The sequence below is a fragment of the Fulmarus glacialis genome, unplaced genomic scaffold (assembly GCF_000690835.1).
Source record: "Fulmarus glacialis isolate BGI_N327 unplaced genomic scaffold, ASM69083v1 scaffold17133, whole genome shotgun sequence".
Lineage (NCBI taxonomy): Eukaryota > Metazoa > Chordata > Aves > Procellariiformes > Procellariidae > Fulmarus > Fulmarus glacialis.
The window spans coordinates 131296-153532 of NW_009201272.1; the positions used below are offsets into that span (position 1 = coordinate 131296).

General features: G+C 36.1%; 1 protein-coding gene across 1 annotated transcript in view; it reads left to right on the forward strand.

Moving 5' to 3' along the window:
- Positions 1 to 14804, forward strand: part of NLGN1 (neuroligin 1) — a 15866-nt gene extending 1062 nt beyond the window's left edge. Inside the window, exons 2-4 of the mRNA XM_009573891.1 lie at positions 5600 to 5812; positions 10400 to 11189; positions 12190 to 14804. Coding sequence (XP_009572186.1) covers positions 5600 to 5812; positions 10400 to 11189; positions 12190 to 13012 — 1826 coding nt within the window. The 3' untranslated portion in view covers positions 13013 to 14804. The remainder of the gene's footprint in view (positions 1 to 5599; positions 5813 to 10399; positions 11190 to 12189) is intronic.
- The last annotated feature ends 7433 nt before the right edge of the window (positions 14805 to 22237 follow it).

Here is a 22237-nt window from a genome sequence, read left to right on the forward strand (position 1 = left end):
AGTGCATAAAAATGTAGCATGATACTCTGCACATCTCATGGAGTTAAGCTAAAATCTTGCGCTTCTGAAATCATTAATCTTATTACTAATATGTATGTGGCAGAAAGCTACAGAAACAGATGAGTACTTTGCTAATGCTGCAATTATTTTTTTGTATATTAAATGAATTTGATACAAAACTCCTGATTGAGCAGCATTTTCAGAAGACTTGCTTATCAGATCCTTGAGCAGAGGTATATCGCAGATGTCTATAAAGGAATATTTTTCTTGCACTGAATAGTTTATATTCTCCTACATCTTCCTTACAGGAGTTCCTAGTCCTTTTAGTCACCTTACCCTTTATCCACTACTAAAATATGCTATTAATATTAGCATGTGCTGGTCAGCAAAGCGAGAAGCAGTATCCTCTGCTTCATGAATATCACATATACATTAATGTTCACAATGCTGCTGCCCACATAATTCATTCAGATTAGTTAGCTGATGCGAATTCAAGAGAGATGTCTAAGATGAAAACAAATGTGCTCTTCAAGTTTTACCATATTGCTTAAAATTTGCTTATCTTGCTCACATTTCTAACTGAGTAGGTATAGTTTAAAGGGCAACTGAAATTTTTTGTAGATGGCAATTACTATTCAATATTAATAGAAGGTGTCATACTAAAGTCCTAACCAAGGAACTTGCAATCCAGAGGGAATATAAATTCTTCCCTCAAAATATGCCCTGTATTCTTCCACTATGCGTTGATGCATTTATACTTGTACAATTTAACATTTGCTTTTAAAAAAAGAAAAGATGACATTTGACTGCATATGGAATTGTAACTGGAAACATAGCTAAATTATTATAACACATGTCTAAACAGGTGGGTAATATTAAAGTCTTAAGTGTTTCTGCTTTCAGTAACACAGCTCTTCGAAAAAACCCTTTAAGCATGTCAGACCAGTTTTATAAACTCTTCTGTTTTATTTTTAGAGTAGCATTTGCTACTGTGTATTTTCTCACAGGCAGATATTTTTTTTTGTCCAGCAAGACACTCTTCCCCTTACTTTAATCCAGTCACGAACATTGCTGGGTTATGAAACACTTATATGGACAGAACTCATCAGAGGGAAGGTTTACTTCTCTCTTATGTATCCACCAGCCTGCGCCTAGTCTTTTACTGCATCATCGGGTTGTAGCAGTCCCTTACATTAGGAAAAAATCTGTTTTGGCCTTCCCTTCTGCATTAATCCTTCTCTTCTGCATTAATTTGAATGTTCAAGTTAGGCCAGAGCTTAAAATAATTCAATCTACTAAGGTTTTCAACAAAATATTTTAACTTTCCGAACTTTATTATTTTATTTACTCTTCAAAAATGCTGGAATCATATTAGAAAAAGATTTATCTGAATGGCAAGCAGAAATCATTACCCAGGCAGATAAACCTATAAAGCATTAAAATTTATCTTAACACAAAATACAGGGCCTGGTTGTGGCGCACACTGCCTATTTGTCTAATGGACATGTAACAGAGAAATAGTCCAAATGAGCTTAATAAATCTCTTTCTTAAACTCACAAAAGAGCACATCCTCACTTCCATAATTCTATTAGAGTCTGCTCCTTTGGAGGAGATGAAAGAAGAGATAACCTCTCCATTCAGAATATAAAATAGCAATTGTTCAGCTGATGATTGGAATATTTCCAGTAGAAGGACTTAATCATGGAACAAAATTAGCTCAATCTGACCTTTTTAGAGAATAATGAAAAAATAAGTTTTTTGCAAATGTCTTCCTGGAATAACTAAAATAAGGAATAATTTACTTAACTTTTTTTACAAGAGCAAAAGGTGGTAGCGTATGATAGCAGCATTCTTAGTGAGATGACAGTCCAAGAATAACAAGACAGCGTTTGCAGAAAGGGATAATACATTTTAATAGACTAGCTGATACGGTTTGAAAAACAGACAAGCTTTCAGACACACAAGCCCTTTTCAGCAAGAGCAGGTTCATCTCTGTGACTCAAAATTGCTAGCTTAATATCTAGATAGTAGTGTAATGATCGTGTCATCGAAATGCATAGAAATGTATGGTATCAATATTAATTACGTTCTGAAAGCTCCTCTTGGGATAAAGACAAAACACAGTGTTGCAATCTCTATTTTATCCAAGTGATAAATAGAGGTAAAGTACTTGCACCCACAGACCTGCAGACTGGATATGATGCTGTGCATTAAAGCATTTCTCTACAGGAGTTTAGTTAGATGAGTTTATCTGTATTGAGGCACTCCTCGCTAGGAAAAAAACTGGAAAGAAAAACCTCATCTGCTTTATCAGTCCTATCTCTGATTTCATGATATTTTGAATGCTTCTAAGCCATGCTGATACTACTGCATACAAGAAAAAAGGCATGAACAGGTGGCGATATTAACAGGCTTCTTATGGTTCTGAAAAATGAGATAGAAATGTTTCATGTCATGAAAGTCAACATCAATAATCATCCATCTTGTGTAGATATGGAAGTCAGCCAATGTGGTTCTTGCTGAGGAGGCGTGAGATATTTCTTTTGCATCGGAGCTGTTGCTCTGGACACAAGTCATAATTTGTCTAATATAGATGAATGAGGAGAATATTACTAATACTTCCTTTTTTTTTCCCTTTTATCTTTTTTTTTTTTTTTTTTTTTTTTTAAATAAACTGAAAGCTCCCTCTTCTGGCACATTTCCTGAACTGAATGCAAGGTTCCTGATGTCTACTTTAAGCAACAGGAGACATTTCCTCTTTTGCTCTCTTTTTAAGATCCTTTTCGCAAAGATTCTTTAAAACTAGTATATTTATAGTTTCCCAAGTGTTTCCCATTTCCCCACCAAGCTTTGGGGCTTGATGTGAACTCATTTAACAGCAGGGGATTGCCCTAAAGCTTTACCTATAATTTTCATCTGTTGCTTTTCCAGGCAAAGACTTACTTGCTTTCCACTTTGCTGCATATTATACACAGTATGGAAAACAGCTTTTTCAGAAAGTTTGAGTGTTAGCATTAGTTTTCCTTCAGGGTGATCACTGTGTCTCAGCTATAACCCTACCATCTATTTTCCTAATAAGTGCCTTGGAATCAACAGGGTCTTTTTGAACCAATGCTGCAGCAATGCTGAGAGCAGATCCCGTCCAGGCCCAGGGAATCTGCAAGCCAGGGGAAGGGGAAAAAGCAAAGCAGGACTTGTTTAGGGAGCAGTTTTGGTAACTGCTCTAACTGCTCTCATCTCATTGCTGCCTGTGTTTCAAAAAAAGTCAGTGTCAATCGTTCCTCTAATCCCTTAAATCAGTGCAGTCATTTATGTGCTTAATATGATAACTGATTTGTCACTGATTTTCTACAGTCATATACTTACACAAAAAAGACTTTCCCAGCATGTGCAGCCACAGGATCCTGTAGTTCCCATTTTAATTTTGTTACAGTCACTGGTACCATCCCTCAACTCCAAGCAGGCTGACAAAGGCAGTGAGACTGGTTAGGAAGCTTTCATTAGATTTGCTGTCATAGATTCAAAGACATCATCTCTCTGTGTCCTTAAAAAATATTTATGGGGGACAACATTTTACTGGAGCGTGAAGACAGGAACGAATGCTTCTGTGCAGGAAAGATTATACTGGGGCCATCCTTTCACATAGGCATGCACACCAGCCCCTCTGGCCACACAGAAGAAAAAGAAAGGGAGTGAAGCAGAGTAAAATAACATCATATTCATCTCAACTCAGTACCGAGCTCTAATAGTAGAATGAGAATGAATTAATTATATTTATGACTTCCTTTCTGGGCTTTCCCTGAATATCAAGGTGGTATTTTCTTTTATGGTAGTGATGCTACTTTGCTTTTTTAAGTAGTAGTTAAGTAGTAAATGTGACAGGTTTTAATTGTAGAATAGTGGTTATTTTAAAGTCTAGTATCAGAGTAACAATTTACTATGGCTACAGTGAATGAAGTATGCCCATTAGACTTGGTACATTAGGTCTGGAATTGGGAGAATTGCTGGCCTGGCACCTTATCCCACTTTCCTGTTCCCTCTCCATGGTAACAAAAGTCAGGACTGACCTACACAAACAAAGCTGCTCGCCCTAAACTCAGCATAGCCCAGCTATGGAGGCAGCGAGGCCAATTAGTTTTCAGTGCGGTTTACAGCAAAGAAGGTCTGTTAGTATAAATGTCTACATCTATGACAGAATACCAAATGTAAGCTTGCGGTTTGAAGTCAAATCATCATAATAATAAAGTAACAAATGACATGTTCATTATATACATGAATATAGATACACGCATGCACCTATCTGTACTCTTGTTAAACCCTTACTTCATATACATATACGCACACGTGTCTTTCTTCTTAGAAATGTCTCAAAAGCTGCTTTTATTGTCATAATGAAACAGTAGGACTCCTTTGAGAACCATTTGTCTGAAAAACTACTGTAAACTTCTTTTGAGTAGGCTGTCTGCACTCAAGAGAGTTAAATCAGTAGAACTCTGATGAGACTAGAAGACCCACTAATATCTAATTAATGTGGAAATAATTGTTGTAATGGTTGCATTTCTCTACAAAGCATGTACTGAAAAACAGTTACACTGTCGATTTAGTGAGCATTAAATCAGTTTGATATGCAAATGGAGGTGCTGGGCTACTTCGTAATGCTGGTATTATTTAAACATTTGTTTATTAAGCTGAGAAAATTGGAAATGGCAACAAATGGGAACCAAAAGCAAAGCAATGTCTTTTATCAACACAGACTTTCTTCCAAGTTTTTATTGTCCATTTTTAGAGTCAGTAGGCTCTAATGACAAGAGTAACAGCAATACTAAATATGAGGGTACTGCTGGGAGTAAAGCGTAAAACAGTTGTTCCTGCACCTGATGCGTTCTGCCGTTTTTCTTCCAGTATGAATGAAAGGGAGCAATTCTTGTGCTCTCCCCTGAGCTCTTATCTTTTTGATTTTAAGGGGTCACGGAAACAGCTTAAATTGTCTTTATCCATTTAATGTAGATTCAATTAACTCAGGTTAATGACTATGGGACGGAGCTCAGGGAGTTGAGAGCTGCTCACATTGTTCAACCTGGCTTGTGCTGTGACATAAGCTGCATTTTGGGGGGGGAGAAAAAAGGAAAAAATAGTATGTTGCCGGGACATAACCAAACACAGTCTACAGAGAAGTGTAACCGTTGCCTCTTATGGCTGCACCTAAGTACAGAAGTGCAATACACAGTTGACCAAATCACTTACAAAATGACTGCAGCATATCTGTTTGCTAAACCTTTACTCTTAAACTTAGTACAATCAACACGAAGTCTTTGGGAGTAATACGCTGTGACCTGTTAAGACTTAGATGAGTATTTTGCCTGGGATGTATCTTCATCTTTCCTACATTAATATATCATGGCCAAAAGAGTGAATACCAAATAATTTGTTTCAGGAAGAGTACAAAATTGCAAATTGTTGTCCAGTGAATATGGAAAATTATGTAGTTGCATAATATTTAATAGCATCTACTTTTGAAATCTTACTTAGAAGATTGCAAAAGGATTACTCAGAAGAGCAATTGCTAACCCTTTTTTTTTTTTTCATTTACATTCACAGGATTTTTGAGCACTGGGGACCAAGCAGCAAAAGGAAACTATGGCCTCCTTGATCTAATTCAAGCTTTGCGATGGACTAGTGAAAATATTGGGTTCTTTGGTGGTGACCCATTAAGAATAACTGTTTTTGGATCTGGTGCAGGCGGTTCATGCGTCAATCTGTTGACTTTATCCCATTATTCTGAAGGTAACCGTTGGAGCAATTCAACCAAAGGTATTATGCAGGTTGCAAATTTTGACAATTTTGGTGTCTGCATGCCACCGCCATTAGTACTATGTGATGCTCTGTATATTCTCTTTGTTCCTATGAACTGTTGAGTTCAGCTGAATATTTAGCAAACTTTTTAAAGGCTGTGCAAGCCACCTTCTCCCTCAGCTCTTCTGTGCATGTTTAAATTTTGGGTCACTTTCTTCTTTTTCCTATGGAGCTTTGTAGAAACACTTTATAACAGACTTCTGAACAGCATTTTCTCGGTGCATCATTTTTGTCTCTTTTCTTTCCTACCTAAGGGTGTCCCTTTTTGGAAAACCAGTCAATCATGCTCACAGTAGATGAGGTCGTCTATATTCAGACAGTCATGAAAGGCATGTTTAGTTACTCATGAGAAGCAGAATTTAAAGAAAACTAAAATGACACAGTTTCTCTTTTCAGGCTAACAGCTGAAATGCTTAAAACTATTATTTTGTGTGAAGGAAACAAGTACCTAGTTCAGAAATCTTTTGTCTGAAACTGCATGAACTTCACTTGCTGTCATCTAATAAAAGAATGGTTGAATGTTTTGCATGCATGATCCAAAATTGTCAAAGCATCCAAGTTGCAAATGGATTTTCTTCTATATGTTTTTTCCTATTCCATAACTAACACCTTTTCTCTCTAGTTGAGGCAGACAGCAGGGAATTAAAAACATGCTGTTTGAGGCACCCAATTTTTTTCCTATGATTTTTGCACCAGAGTTCCACACAGTTTCGCTCATTTGCATGGCTATTGCTTATTGATCACATTACTTTTGTCTCACTGCTTTCACACATTTTTATCTGTATTGTTTAGCTTTACCAGGGACATCACACTGTGCCCTGTGCATACAATCCTCCACTAACTTATATTGCTGTATCTCCATGGGGGACTAATTGGCCAGTCATAAAAAAATAATTCCACTGACATTAAAAGAGCTGCATTTACTCAAAGTCATAATGCAAAGCCCACTGAAGTGGGTGACACTCAGTGACAGAAGTGACAGATTCTTTAGATTAGGCCTTTACACTATTTTAAATGAGAGAAAAATACAGCTTTTACAAGAAAAGTCTAGTGGAAAATAGACTGTGGTTTAAATTTTAGTCTATTTCCAGAATTTGATTTTTAATGTAATCTTTTTTTCCATAACTACCTGCAGTTAAATAGGAAATATTTATAAACTGGCCTATAAGAACGAGATGTAAGCATTACCTCATTACACTGTAATCTGAGGGTCACACTGCACCATCTTTTTTCATCAGAACTCACAAAAATAACTTTTGTCATAGAGGATTTAGCTTAAGGTTGAATGAGGAGATCTGGTTTATCCTCCCCTAATTCTTACTTGATCTTAATCTTGATCTTCTTGATCACACGACATTAATGTGAAATGCCACATTTACAATATCTGGACAGTCATGTGTTGCCTCTTATCAGCAAATTTTACCCTGTCATTTTCTAACACGTGGCAGAATTCTGCCAGGAGCAGAATTTGTTTAGGGAAACTGATGCGGTAATTTGCCAAGAGAGGAGATCAAAGGATTCGGGAGGGGATTGGAGAGGGCTTACAGATGTATACTTAAAATCCAATTGTAAAAGTAAATTTTTGAGGATTTCTTTTATAAGAAAGCAAAAACATGCTTTATTGAAATTTGGATTAAACAGAACAATGTGCCACACCCCCATGTATGTTATGTTTCATTTGGGGATAGTTAGACCTGCCATTAAAAAAAAGTATTAAAATAAAAATTGGTCAGCTTCAAATAAGAAAAGTTATTTCAAGTTTTCAAACACTTTCAAATGTCTTATCATTTTCAAAAAAACTTTTGTTTCACATTATTAACCATTCTTTTTCATAAGCTGTAAATTCGGATGCTCTCTTTGCTTCCTTCATCTCCCTTTGAAAGGATCCCTTGGTAGTTGAGAGGATGCATTCGGCCTATTTCAAGATGGTGCTGTTCATAGCTGCCCATCTGCAAGTGGGCAGAAGAGCACCCATCTTTAGAAAGTGTTCTGAAAATGTAGATGAATATATGCAAATTATTATTATTTGGTGAGACTGAACAGGAGTCACAAAATTATATGGTCCATTGAACATTTAGATCTTCTTTCCACCAGTCTGAAGCCCATAAGCTATAATAATCATACACATTATCAGATAAAAATGCAGTGCTCCATCCTGTGTAGTACCAATGTCTGCCAGGAATTATGTGACAGAATGAAAATAATTTTTCATACTATTGTTCATTTTTCACTAAATGGTTTGAGAGGAGGAATATTTCCATAAGAATTCTTCAGCAGAAGGAGGGATGTTTAGTTTCATTTCCTAAGATAACTTTATGGCCAGAGGACTTGACCACTTTTACTTAATCCAACATTTAATATTTATGTAGCACTTAGCAAACCATAGTGTTTATATCAGCATTTTCTTACACTTTCTGTCCTTGTTCAGAGATATTTAATAAAGCAATAAAAATAGATTTACACAATATGCAAAAAAGAAACATTATGAAGTATTATGAAATACATCGTCGTGAAAATTCAGTTTTGTCATTTATTACAATGCCTGGCTCCTCTGTGGTAATTCTACTGACTTTGAGCTGATTTATACTAGCTCAATATCTGACCTTGTAAACACACAAATATATTTTTACCTGCTTTATAACTCAAGTTCTTTCTTATTATTTACTCATATCTCGCAAGGGAATAATATCTTGGATACTACTTCTCATAAATTTAAGAAGAGGCTTGAGTTTACTTATTTCAGTCCCTACGCTTACCTGATTTTAAGACTTTTGGATTTGGACCTAATATAGTCTAGAATGATTTTAAAATTCCTCAGAAGCTTGTAAAATGTTTCCTGCTGGCAACGGATTCCAACTAACTTCTGAGTGTACAGGGTCTGGTACTGCAATAGAGGCTGTAAAAGCATGTCTCTGACTTGATTTAGAGGCTATGGGAGTTTTTTATCAATAGAAATATGTTACTTATCAAAGTAAAAGCCATCTTTTGCATTATTGCAATGAAATTTTGAGGTAAACTGAGCACCTTAACTCCAGTTCCTTTAGGGGGAGTATCCAGCTATTCATCAAGCATTGGACCAAAGAATACATTCTTAGCAAAATTAAGTGAGTGAGGCCAGATGTCACTTCCAGTCCCTAAGCAACTACCAAAGCCAGTGGAATTACTCCAGGCACCTATCAGCATAAGTAAAACCAAATTTTGACTCATATATCTTAAATCAACATAACTTACATATACTGTGGACCATTTTGTATTACCCACAGTGAGCTATAGGAGGTAGGGTCCAGGATAAAATATTTTCCAGTAATTAGTGCAAAAGACGTGCTTCTGAAATGAGCTGGATGCACTTCCATGAAAATGCAAAAGGTCACAGGTACCTAAATACAGTCTACGTCTCTGACATGAGAGATGAGCATTATTTTGTGCAAGGTTCAGACTCCAAATGTCTTTCAGAACCCGAACTGCCCTCCCCAAAGGGAGCAGGAAAAGGCAAAGCCCCAAACAAAGGAAGCACAAGAAGTATTGGAACAAGGGTGGAGTTTTGATTGCATTAAAGTCAATAGCAAAAAAATTGGATTGATTCATTGACTACAAGGGAGTGAGGCTTTCATCCATGATATGCTCAAAAATGCTTACAGAAGGGAGAGGAAAACGTCAATTTAAACATATTTTGTTATTTCTATGAGTAGAATTCCTGGTCCAGAGTGCTAGTTAAATCAGCATAAATTCAAATTAATTGCACTGAAGTGTTTGGGATTTGCTACAAGTTTATATGCAGCGCCAGATCATGCTCTCTCTCTCCCCTAAATGAATAGCTGAACATATGTTTAAATCTCTGAATTACAAAGCCTAAATAGTGTAAAATATATCATTTCCCTTTTTATGTAAGTGTGATCACTATAAACCTTTGTTAAAAAAACTCTTTACAGAAAGGATCTTAACTCTTAGACACTTATAAATTTAATAGCTGCCTAGGACCTTCTCATGTATTACTCCAGAATATAAACTTTTGCTATGATATACAATTCAAAAACACTGCACCTCTCAAACCAAGTTGAATCCCAAACAAAACATTAAAAAGCAGTATATGAGGTTTATTTAACACATAGTTGTATGCACGCATGCTGCTGATGGCTTGAACAGTATCCAGAAATTCGATCCATTTCAGAGACTTGTTGGCTTTGCCTCCAACCTATAAATTGCTTTAACTTTAGGAATTTCTTTCAAGCTAATAGTGTTATCCTACATAAAGTAATGCCACTTCTTTTTCTTCCTGTGTTTCTTTTGAAAATTTGTTCCTCAGCTGGACTACATTGAGGTAGAATAATTTGCTTCAATTTCTGCACATATTGCATTTATTTTGTATGCATTACCTGTAGGTACAATGACAGTCAGATCTCACCATCTTGTGTATTTAAGTATTATTAAGATTCAAGTATCTCTTCTGTTAAAGTTTTCTATTGTTTCAAAGAACTCCTTTGAATCTTTCAAGTATGTAGCTGTTTCAAGGTCACTTCAGTAGTTTTTAAATATTTCTCCCCACAGGACTTTTTCAAAGAGCAATAGCTCAAAGTGGAACAGCTCTCTCCAGCTGGGCAGTTAGTTTTCAGCCTGCAAAATACGCCAGGATGTTGGCTACAAAAGTTGGTTGCAACATGTCAGACACTGTAGAATTGGTAGAATGTCTACAGAAGAAGCCTTATAGAGAACTTGTCGACCAGGACATTCAACCAGCAAGATACCATATAGCCTTTGGACCAGTAATTGATGGTGATGTGATACCAGATGATCCTCAGATATTGATGGAACAAGGAGAATTCCTCAATTATGACATCATGTTGGGAGTTAACCAAGGGGAAGGGTTAAAATTTGTTGAAAACATTGTGGATAGCGAAGATGGCATATCAGCTAGTGATTTTGACTTTGCAGTTTCCAATTTTGTCGATAACTTATATGGATACCCTGAAGGCAAAGATATATTGAGGGAAACGATTAAATTTATGTACACGGACTGGGCAGATCGACACAATCCTGAGACCAGAAGGAAAACACTGCTGGCTTTGTTTACTGATCACCAGTGGGTTGCACCAGCAGTGGCTACAGCAGATCTTCACTCAAATTTTGGATCGCCTACGTATTTCTATGCCTTCTACCATCATTGCCAGACAGATCAGGTACCTGCATGGGCAGATGCAGCCCATGGAGATGAGGTTCCTTACGTACTAGGAATCCCCATGATTGGTCCTACTGAATTATTTCCTTGTAATTTCTCCAAAAATGATGTCATGCTAAGTGCGGTGGTGATGACGTACTGGACAAACTTTGCAAAAACTGGGTGAGTACCAGATGATAAATAATCTTGTATACAAACTCAGGATATAATGATGCGGTGCTTTCCCTTGGTTATCTCCCTTGGGAATGTCTGTGTACTTGTAGGATGAATAAGAGATTAAGAATTGGGTTGAATATTTATGTTTATTGTAATGTCCCTCAGCTCACTTATACATTCTAGCAAAAAGAGGGAAAAAATATCTTTGCGAACACTCTGCATGAAGAAATTAAAAAAATACTTGTACACAAAAATAATTAGGGGATCCCCAGAAAAGTGCAAAACTAAGCATTTAACATATGTGTATAGTTAAAAATGGTTATATTAGCAACTGACTTTACTCCAGCGCTGATAATATTTTCATCCCATGAGACAGAAAATTATATAAATATTGCATCAAATATAATACAGCTTATTTTAATAATGTATTTTGTTTTAAATTGAGACTTCTGGCCATAAAATATGTGACTTTAAACTTGAAAAGTTTTGTTATTTTCATTAATTCTTCTTTCACTGGTAGTTCAAACCACTTTTCTACCTTTGGCCATTGGACTCTAAGTCGCTATGTGTTATACTGGGTTATGCCCTGCCACGGTCTTTCCCCTCTGGAAGGCCACAGGTAACTGCATATGAACTGAAATGCTGAGCTTTATGAGCTTTATGTTACTAAAAAAGAAAAGCAAAGCTTCATGTCCTCTCACACTGGTCTCTCATAGACATTTGTCTGCATAACCACATTGCTGGCAATCTGTCCTCAGCAGTAAAAGATTTCAGTGTGAGAGATGCTAGCATTTTGGGGAAATAGGGAAGTTGCTGAAGTCTATGTAAAAGAAGGGTTCGTTTGCATAATGCTGTTTCTAATCAAGATTATTAAGGCCTCTAATTTTAGGAAATAGCATTCTGCTCTGTCCAAAGGCAGACTTAAACATTAAGCATAAAATCGTAATTATGTTAATTTTATAATTCCTTTTGAAATACTTTGTAACATTGGAGATTTTTTTTTTAGTGACCCAAATCAACCAGTGCCGCAAGACACAAAATTCATCCATACAAAACCAAATCGTTTTGAAGAAGTAGCATGGACCAGATATTCTCAGAAAGACCAACTGTATCTTCACATTGGATTAAAACCACGAGTTAAAGAACATTATAGGGCCAATAAAGTGAACCTTTGGTTGGAACTGGTACCTCATCTGCACAATCTTAACGACATTTCACAGTATACCTCTACCACAACTAAAGTGCCATCAACTGATAATACTTTCAGACCAACAAGGAAAAATTCTGTTTCTGTTACTTCAGCCTTTCCTACAGCCAAACAAGATGATCCCAAACAACAACCAAGCCCATTTTCAGTGGATCAAAGGGACTATTCAACAGAATTGAGTGTTACTATTGCAGTTGGTGCATCTTTGCTGTTCCTGAACATTTTGGCTTTCGCAGCATTGTACTACAAAAAAGACAAGCGGAGACATGATGTTCATAGGAGATGTAGCCCACAACGTACTACTACCAATGATCTTACCCATGCACAAGAAGAGGAGATAATGTCCCTCCAAATGAAGCACACTGACTTGGATCATGAATGTGAGTCCATCCATCCACATGAGGTGGTTCTTAGGACCGCCTGTCCCCCAGACTACACGCTAGCTATGAGAAGGTCTCCTGATGATATTCCCTTAATGACACCCAACACCATCACAATGATTCCCAACACTATACCAGGGATTCAACCCCTACACACATTCAATACATTTACCGGAGGACAGAACAATACTCTGCCCCATCCTCATCCCCACCCCCATTCACACTCAACAACCAGGGTATAGCCAGACAAGACGAAACAAACTTTATTTTTTGATGGATTTCAGTAGGTGATATTACTGAAGATTACTTGGCTTTCAACCTACAAGACTCTTACTATTTAAATATGGAGGAATATTATGTGAATATACATATCAAGAACTTTTGGGGTTTTGAAAAAAATGAATTGTACATATATCAAATGAACTTAAGAAACAAACAAACAAAACAAAAGAAAAAACAAAAAAACCCAACTGTTTGCAATTGCTTGAAGCAGTTGTCCTGAATGATACTTTTTCATTCACATTCAAGTATTAATTTTTTGAAGATTTAAGTTACATAATGGAATTAGGCATGTGCAACACAAACAGGAAAGAACTATGACTGAAAATTTTAAAAACCTATAAATATGCACAAGGGACACACTAATGGAATGTCAGATAATTTTCACCAATTTTTATTTGGACCTGTTTTCTTGTGTAGACCATATTTACATATTTGAATAAGTACACAAAGCACCAATGCTGTTAAGGCCTTAGAAAGGGGCTCATGCTGAAATCTGCCAGTCAAAGAAGTTTTACAGCCTGGCAGGTACAACATTATCACATAAGTGCTGTCAGTATAAAAGGTGTGGGAATAAAGGAAACTGGATATTTTTAGCACGATGTGCATGATAATTTATATGCTTGGTGGCTGTGCTGCTGATTAAGCCGTAATTAAAATTCTTCTCATCCCATTGGAGTTTTTAATAGAAGCTTTCTCTATCAATTGGCACAACCTAAAGAAGTTTTTTAAAGGGGCAAAAGTAATTACAGTAAAATATTTCATGGTAGCTTCAGAAATAGAAGGAATTGCAACAGTTCTTAAAGATACTTATGGCATTCTAGGTATACAGTGGTGAACCCTTGCTGGTACGAATCCCAGACAAAAAAATCTGTATTATTAATGTTCTTTTTCCTTTCCACCTAAATAATTTCTAACTTTAACATAACTATAACTTCAATGGAGTCTCCTTTGATGAAGGATTTATAATCTGCTGTGATTTAGTTACAATATATTCAGTTCAAATTGGTAAGGTAAAGTGTGTCCAAAAATTTAATTGCAATGATATTTTGCAATATAAAAATGCCCCAATATTACCGCTCTGATTACACCTTTCAGTTTATTGTTTCAACTCATGTTGCATGTTACAAAGTTTACTTATAATACTTTAATATAAAGTTAATTCCCTTTTTGCTATACATTAGCTTTGCCATTCAAATGAATTCTCTAGACCAGATGGCAACAGTGTAGAAAAGGAGGGTATGTAAGAACGGGGAGAGAGCCAACAACTGGAAATTTTAAAATCTGAATACTACATATGTTTGTGTGATTTGAAATGAATGTTCTAAAATCACAAGAAATTTTTCATTCCCCTGTTGCTTTCCAGTAATTATATACCCTGGTCCTTTCAAAATGTTTGTATATGTAATCAGATGTACATTTATATAAAAGAAATAATTGAGATGGACTTAAGAGCACATCCCTGATAAATACTTTCTCTCTTACCTGTACTATATTTCTATTAGACTAAAGTTATGTGATTTTTTTTTACATTTTTTCAAATTACTAGCAATTTTGATAGTTTGTAAGATAATGCGAAGAACTTTCTCTGACAAACTAACTGCAGTAACAGAAACATTTCTTTTCAGTTACTCTTTTTCAAGAATGAAAGCTTATTACACACAAAAATTGTATACTACTTGATGGAAAATTACTTTGTACTTCTTGGCCATATTACTGGTCACTGAGTGAAATAAAGATAATCTGGATAACGAATATTATTCCAATGCTAAGAGACCTGATCTTTGCTCATTAAAGAGCTAAAATGTTTATTGCTGTTTTGTCATTTTTTAATGAAGTAATGGTAACTGTCTCAAATAAAGAGTAATATCTTAAGACCAGTCTGGTTTTTGAAGACATGAACATGCCTTCTACAACTAATACAACCACATATTTATGGGCCAGTCCCACCTACAACCATTTCTTACAGAAATACTGACGTTGTGACTGTATGATGTCTTAGTATTACACACAACTCTCCCCTAGTTTTCAGGAATAAGTTAAAAATGCAAATACCAACACCAAAAAAAAGCCAAGGAACAGGCCTACTTGAAATAAATCTGCAGTATTCCATGACAGGAAAAAAAAATCACCTGGGTTTTATTTGGGTGATTGAACTTTCATAAATGATTGCTAGGAAGTTCAAAGCGTGTTTGCTAACATCAAGCACAAACATTAAAACTGAAGCTGAAAGCAAAATAAAGTACTGCAATTTCAGTCACTTTATTTAGCCATTAAAAAAAAAAAAAAAGGAAATCCATGTATTTAATTAGTGCTTGTTACAGTCCCCAGTTTTAAATTAAGCTCTTTTGGTAGAAGCATAAAAAATAGTCTTCAAAATCCAGGGCGGTCTGTGTGCAATTTCTGCCTGATGTGGTTGTGCTTTTAGACTGTGACCTGCCAATGTAAACCAATAAAAAGAATTGTCTGCCATCTGATAATTATTGTTTAATAGGAAGATTGTATTTTGCTATGTTGATGAAACAAAACAAAAAAATACAAAAATATTGATGGCCATAAAACAAGATATTCATGAAATATGATTTTATGTGCTTTTCTTAACTTTATCACAACCAAAATAACTTTCTACTATAGTTTATTTGTGGCCATATATCTATATATCTCTATATATACAGTATCTGGTAATTGTTTACTTTTATTAGTTACAAAATAAATGATTTAGGTAAACCAAGCATGACACTACACTTTATTTCTGTCAGCCAACAGTATTTAAAATGTGAAAGATGAAGGCAACAACACAAATTTTATCACTCCTGTTTGAAAAAAAAGTCCATTCCTGTGATGCAGATACCGTGAATGATATTTTAGTGGCTACTTTATAATTACATTACAGCAGCTGGCTTTCCAAAAGTAAGATGGTGTCCCACGTTTTAACACAACATTAAGAAAGACCAAGAAATGTTTTAAAGCTGAAACAAAATAAAGATATGGGAAATGGTTTTGGAATATCTTCATTATGCTTCATGGAATATAAGTTTGTTCTTTTTAAAATATTTATCTGTTTGATTTGTTTTCCATGGTAGCCTACAAGAAAGCAAAACTGAGTGTGATATTTTATTTCTTGTATCATCCTTGGACCAGATTTCCAATAAAATTAGGATATCAGTCAGTCTTTGGAAGTTCAGTAAAAATATAAAAAGCCTGCATTTATTGCTTTCACACTTTTGTAAATATGTTTGCAGACCTTTTTAAGAAAATGTATTCTACCATTTTGAGAAAAAGATAACAATGGAATCATTGTCTCGTTTATCTATTACAATTACAGGCAATATAATGTGCTGTGCTGACATTTCTAGGAGAAATAAAGCAGATAAAAACGCATTTTGCTCAATGGTATCTCAGTTGGTTATACGTGGTATTCTCCACCCACTGAAGACTTGCAAGGCATGGATGAACTACCTGAATATAATGTTCCATAGGAAAATGTAGTTGTTGTTTTCGTTGTCTGTACTAAATATGTCACAAGACTTTAATTATTGGGTATTTTGGTTCTTGAAACACCCTGAAAACCGGATGAATAGAGATGTCTAACAAATATACATGTTACAACTTTAAAGACACCACTGCAGAGAAAATGCTGGAAATTTCTGTTGCCAACTTCACTAAGAGATGAAACAGCTGAATTCATAGGAAGCTGTCAAACATCACAGTATTCCTTTGATGTTTCTAAGTTGTTGTTTTTTTCCTGTGGTGCTAGTTTAAAATATTGGCCTTTCCCCCCCCCCTTTTTTCTAGTAATGAACGGTTACAGATGATCGCTTTTTAATGTAAGCGAACATTAGGTAATTTAATTATTATTGTGAAAATGTGCTCCCAAATAAATTAGATTAATGGGAAACTCCCTGCAGAGGTTTTGTTATTTTTCATTCAAAGCTCTTGTCAAAATATCTGTTGCAGCAGTTCTGCCTTTTTTTCAGCCTGTGAGCTAAGGGACTTTCTCTAAATGACATTAAAAATCTCTTTTTCTATTTGAAATAATAACACTATAATATTAAGATGTCCTTCTGAGGCCTCCAAATAAATATGAACAATTTGAAACATGGCGAACGGGCTTTTATGCTAAACATTCTAATTTGATTTAATTCTGGCACATCAATACATTTGTACGCAGACTAGAAATTAGCGGCATTTGATAAGGCGTTCAAGAGAACTACGCAGCAGAATCAATGAGTTCACCACCAGCCATGCGCAAAGTCCCCTTTCTCTTAGGTTCTGTTAATGTTATTGTATAATTGATTTCTTATTTACAGATTCAGTAAAAACTTAACTTTGTGAAATGGGAAATGGTTAGAACAAGGTAATGAACTTTATCTGGTGAAAAATGTTTAGAAGAAAACGTTGAGAATCACCCAGGAAGCAGATTTTTATGTGCAACCTGGCTTCATTCCTTTTTGTTGATATTATCATTCTCAGTAATTCATACACATGCAAAACTATCATTTCTTTAGTAAGCTTTAGTTGCCAAAAGGAATTTAAGTATTCTATGTAAATAGCGGATTAAAGCCTATTCTGAGTTTAGTTTCCCCTGCTATTGGGATGAATGAAAAACCTCACAGAAGTGCAACAAATTTGTACAAGTAATTTTCATACAGTATCTTGAAATTTTTTTTTTTTCATTTGAAGATAAAAGTACCATCACAGCAGTAAGAGCCGTGTAAGTATTTGTTTGTCACAGAAAATGCTTTCTTGTATATATATATATGCATCTTTCTCTCCATGTGCGTACCCACATGCACTACTCCAGCCAATGCATGAGATTTCAAAAAACGTGAATAAACAGGGAATTTTACCTTTTTGCACCACGCAGATTCAATGCAAGTGCTGAGTGTGGAGGCAGCACTGATGCCTCATTCTGCATTCTCCACTGTTATCGACCAGATGCTCAGCTGATGACATTTTTTTTAGCACCAGCTGAATTAGTATTTATCATAAGACCATTGAAATCAATGAAGCCCTGACAATTTACACCAGCTATCGATCTGCTTCCGGACCTTTAATGTTCATCATGGCTCATCTCACCTTCCAATTTTGCATATCTTCTCACTCACATGAACACCCACTCACAGAAATTATTACAAGTATAACTACCTGATTTATGAGCACTATCAGGCACTAAAATATGCTTTAAAATATGCTTATAGTTATTTGTGTGCAAGTCCAAAATTCAGAAAAAAAGAGCCTTCTACATAAAAAAAAAAATCCCTGGTAATTAGCTGATGCAAAGAAAAGGTTTGTACCACAGTTTGCAGCCTTAACGTGCTATAGTAAGTTTTATGTTAAAATCTTTTTAAAAAGGAACATTCAGTTCTGTCTGATCCTCAAATCTATATGTTGACCTATATGTCAAAGACACAATGACATTTTCCAGCAGTTGTAAGCCTGCTCTGCTATGCTCCATTCTGGAAGGGAAGAGGCATACAAATGAGCCACACGCTTGCTGTAAATTCAGGATGGAAAGAGCTGGATTTTCTCGGTCATCTGAATTTTCCCCTCTCAGTGTCAGCAAAGCCAGGCACTCAGCGTTTATGGGCTTAGCTTTAGAATGATGCCATTTAAAAAATAGTAAATGTGGAGTTCTTTATAGGGTTGGGCAGTTAGTATTCAGGTTTTCTGCTTTACAGCTGTAAGAGCCAGTAACTTTTTTTCAAATGGAAGTTGATGATACTGGCAACAAGAGGTGATAATACTAGAGCTCAATTAACAAGAGGTTTGTGAAAGACCGTGTGAGCTGATAAGACTTTAAATGCATTATTTAAAAAAAAAAAAAAAAGACATATTTTGCATGTAGTGATTTTGTTCAGTTCCTGTGGAGGTTAATGAGAATTTCACTGTTGACTTTACTGAAAGAAGGATCAGTTCAGAAATCTGTATGAACTCCTGTGAGGTCCATAAAAAAGTTAAACAGCTATGACCATGGCTTCTAAGAGCCTTTGGATGTTTCCAGACCTTCCCGAGTTATTTATCCATCCGTATTTCTGCAAAGAGGAGCCTGTATGTTCAGATATTCACGCTCAGTGGCCGAATACAGGTAGGTTCTTCCCAAAAAGACCCATCACCGTGATACTGCAAAATCAGCTAATAGACCTTATTTTTCAGCAGGTCTTGTGAGCTTGGTCTCAGCACTGGCTCAGTGTGGCCACATGGCTCTGGGCTGGAGCGTGATCGTATCTCATGGGTGTGAAGGACAGCAAAAGAAAACTTGTGACTGCAAAGCAGTCACGGGCCAGACCCAGTACAATATACTTGATATAAATTTTCCCTGGAATAAAATGAGCGGTGGGGCAGAACGTTCTGGCAGGAGGCAGTTTGGGAGACTGAGATGTACAACGTACCTATTTCATCCATTAATTTGTAGAAACAACTTTGGCAGTAATTTAAAGCAATTAAGACTATATGAAAGGTTCTAAAAATAATACATGGTTTGTTTGTCACCAAATACATTTTCAGAAGCCATGCAGTATTTTACTGATTGATGATAAAGATATGGTTGTACTGTGGTTTTTTTACAGTGCAGTGTTGTTTTTCTGCTTTTCACAAGGTTACTCCTATGTAGTGGTGAAATTTGGCTAAGCAGATGAATAAATTTTGCTCTCATTTGCATACAGGTAAGTCTAGAGCAATTTAATGAAAGTGGAAACGTGGACCTTCACTAAAAAAGGTAAGTAACATCCAAAACCAATTACTCTTGGCCAGCTAGTAGAGATTCCCATGTTAAACCATATGACGATTTTTTTCTTTTACATTTATCGATTTTCCATAAATATATTTTTCTCTCCTCAGTCAGTAACTGGCGTAAGTGTACCACGCTCTTCACAGAAGACAAAGATAATAGGAACCATTGGTTTCTTCTCATGAATCATGACTTCAGCGTCCAAGATCAGAAAATGTAATAGAAGAAAAATAGCAAGCCAGGTTTTGGGGTTTGTTTTCTTCTTTTTTTTTCTATAGGCACATTTGGGTATCTTGATTCTCTGCAGGCTCACCAGAACCCAGGAAAGGATACAACCTTGATTGCCGCAGCCAGGAGCTTTGTTGGGAATTTTCCTCTTTCCTTGTCCAGGAGGAAAGGGCGCAGGGTTCAGTTCATGAAAGGAGACTTCTCCAGAAAAACACTCCCAACTGTAGCTCTGCGACACACCAAGGAAGTGTGCAAACACTTGCAAATCTGCTCTGTTTGGCAGAAGAAGGAACATATATTGTCAAATTTAATAGAATATTGGTAATGTTTGTATATCTGAGATTCTATTAACTTTGTTTTAAAAAACAAGTAATTCTTTTTCAACAATACAGTTTATCTTAAACCTAAAACAGCTACTTGGATGCTAGAATTTGGACTGTGTTGTAATATTGCATGTGAATTCCCCTTTGTCCCATGCTTCTCCTGGTTCCATTCTACAGTTCAATTCAGGGATTTTATTTTAGAACTAGAAACTCTCTGTTTTTATTGAGTTGCTTCAATATGGACTACTGCCAGGTGCAGTTTGTTCTCTCTAATTCATTCATCATTTACTCAAAAATATGTTATCCCAATCCTTTCAGTTATGATTGATTTTCTTACTTTTTTCTTACTTTAAGGTTTTTTTTTTAAACTGTTTCTGTGATAAGTGCAATTTTATTCTTTTTCATGCCCTCTCACATCGTTACTGCTGTCTCACACAAATGCAAATATTTGAAATAATTTAAATCGCTGTTTTCTTCACTTATTTTTATCAGTCGTCTTGTTCCTACTGATTGGAATTTTGCTTTATCCTGTTTTTCTTGTAGTTGCATATCCAGGGCTATTCACATCATCCCAGATGATGTCTTTTTCTATGAAAGTAGTGTTTGGGTACAGAACAGCTCTGGAGACTAAAATCCTCTATTAACTTATGAACTTCCAGCCACAGAGGAATTGCTATTCGGGATGGGAATGGAAATCCATCTCCTCTAGTATCTCTAGCGTCTAGCATGGCCAAGACCAGTTGCTTGTGGGCAGGTACAAGAATCCCTTCAGTCGATAATGACAGGCATGTGCCAGGAAGTTCACAGCCATCACTGAATTATCCTCACACTCATGCCAGATGGTAATTTTTCCCTTTGAAAAATACTGGGGGTACAATTTCACAGACAAAAGCCAACCTTGAGCTAAGGCAAGCATGTGCCTCCAGAAATAAGCAGTGACTTGTAAACTCTGCTGCTTGCTAGATTAAAAAGCTTAAAGAGGCTGTGAATAGTTTTGAGCTCATAGCCACACTTCCAAGAAGTGTTGATGTATTTCTCCTGGCTGCGCAGACACAAAGACCTTTGTTCTGAAATGGGCTTTGTGGCAGTGCCGGTATCTATGCTACAGCTGTTCCACGGAGCTGAGCTCCTGCTGACCCGCTGCAGTAAACAGCAAAATTTCCATTGACTGCACCTGAGAAAGATGAGCACCTTCCATAGCAGAAGGGAATGAATTACAGATGTGGAGCATCAAACAATTTTCTACTGTTTTATAACTTGAAACAGCCCTTTGCCTCCCTTCTTAAAAAGCCGAAGGAGGGCTTGATAGTTTGGATATGAGTGTGGGAGGTGTTTTTGCTGTAGATTTCTGGCTGATGTAGAAAGTTATCAGGATGAAATTCTTTCCTAAATTTAACTATGAATACCAGGTGCCTAGAGTAAGGAAGCTGGCTAGACCTTATCTGAAATTAATAAGAGGGTGAATTTTAGTACTGGATAAATCATAGTCTACTGGTATCTGGTTTTCCCTGTTGATTAAGAGGGAACCAAAAGTAGGTGAAAAAAAATTGCTATCCTTTCTGTCCTTCAGACACACTTAACTAACTATGACAGCCTGAAATCTTTTTATGAGATAAAGCATTTATTTTTATATATGTATGCTATTGATAATTTTTTTTTTTTTAGTTGTATAGATCAGAATGATAGCTTTTTACAACCATTGTTTATTTTATTACTATAGTGCCTATGGCTAAGGGAATAAGACCAGCAGTGATAAGAATTAAATAGCAAAGGCTCTGAGGCAGCATGAAGTAATGAACAATCCTCACTTTAAAAATGTTATAGTGTAGAAACTTTCCAATGGCAAGTGTAGCTAAGACTGGAGCAGGTTGCATATGGCTTCTATAGCAGATGGATTCTGCCTTGGG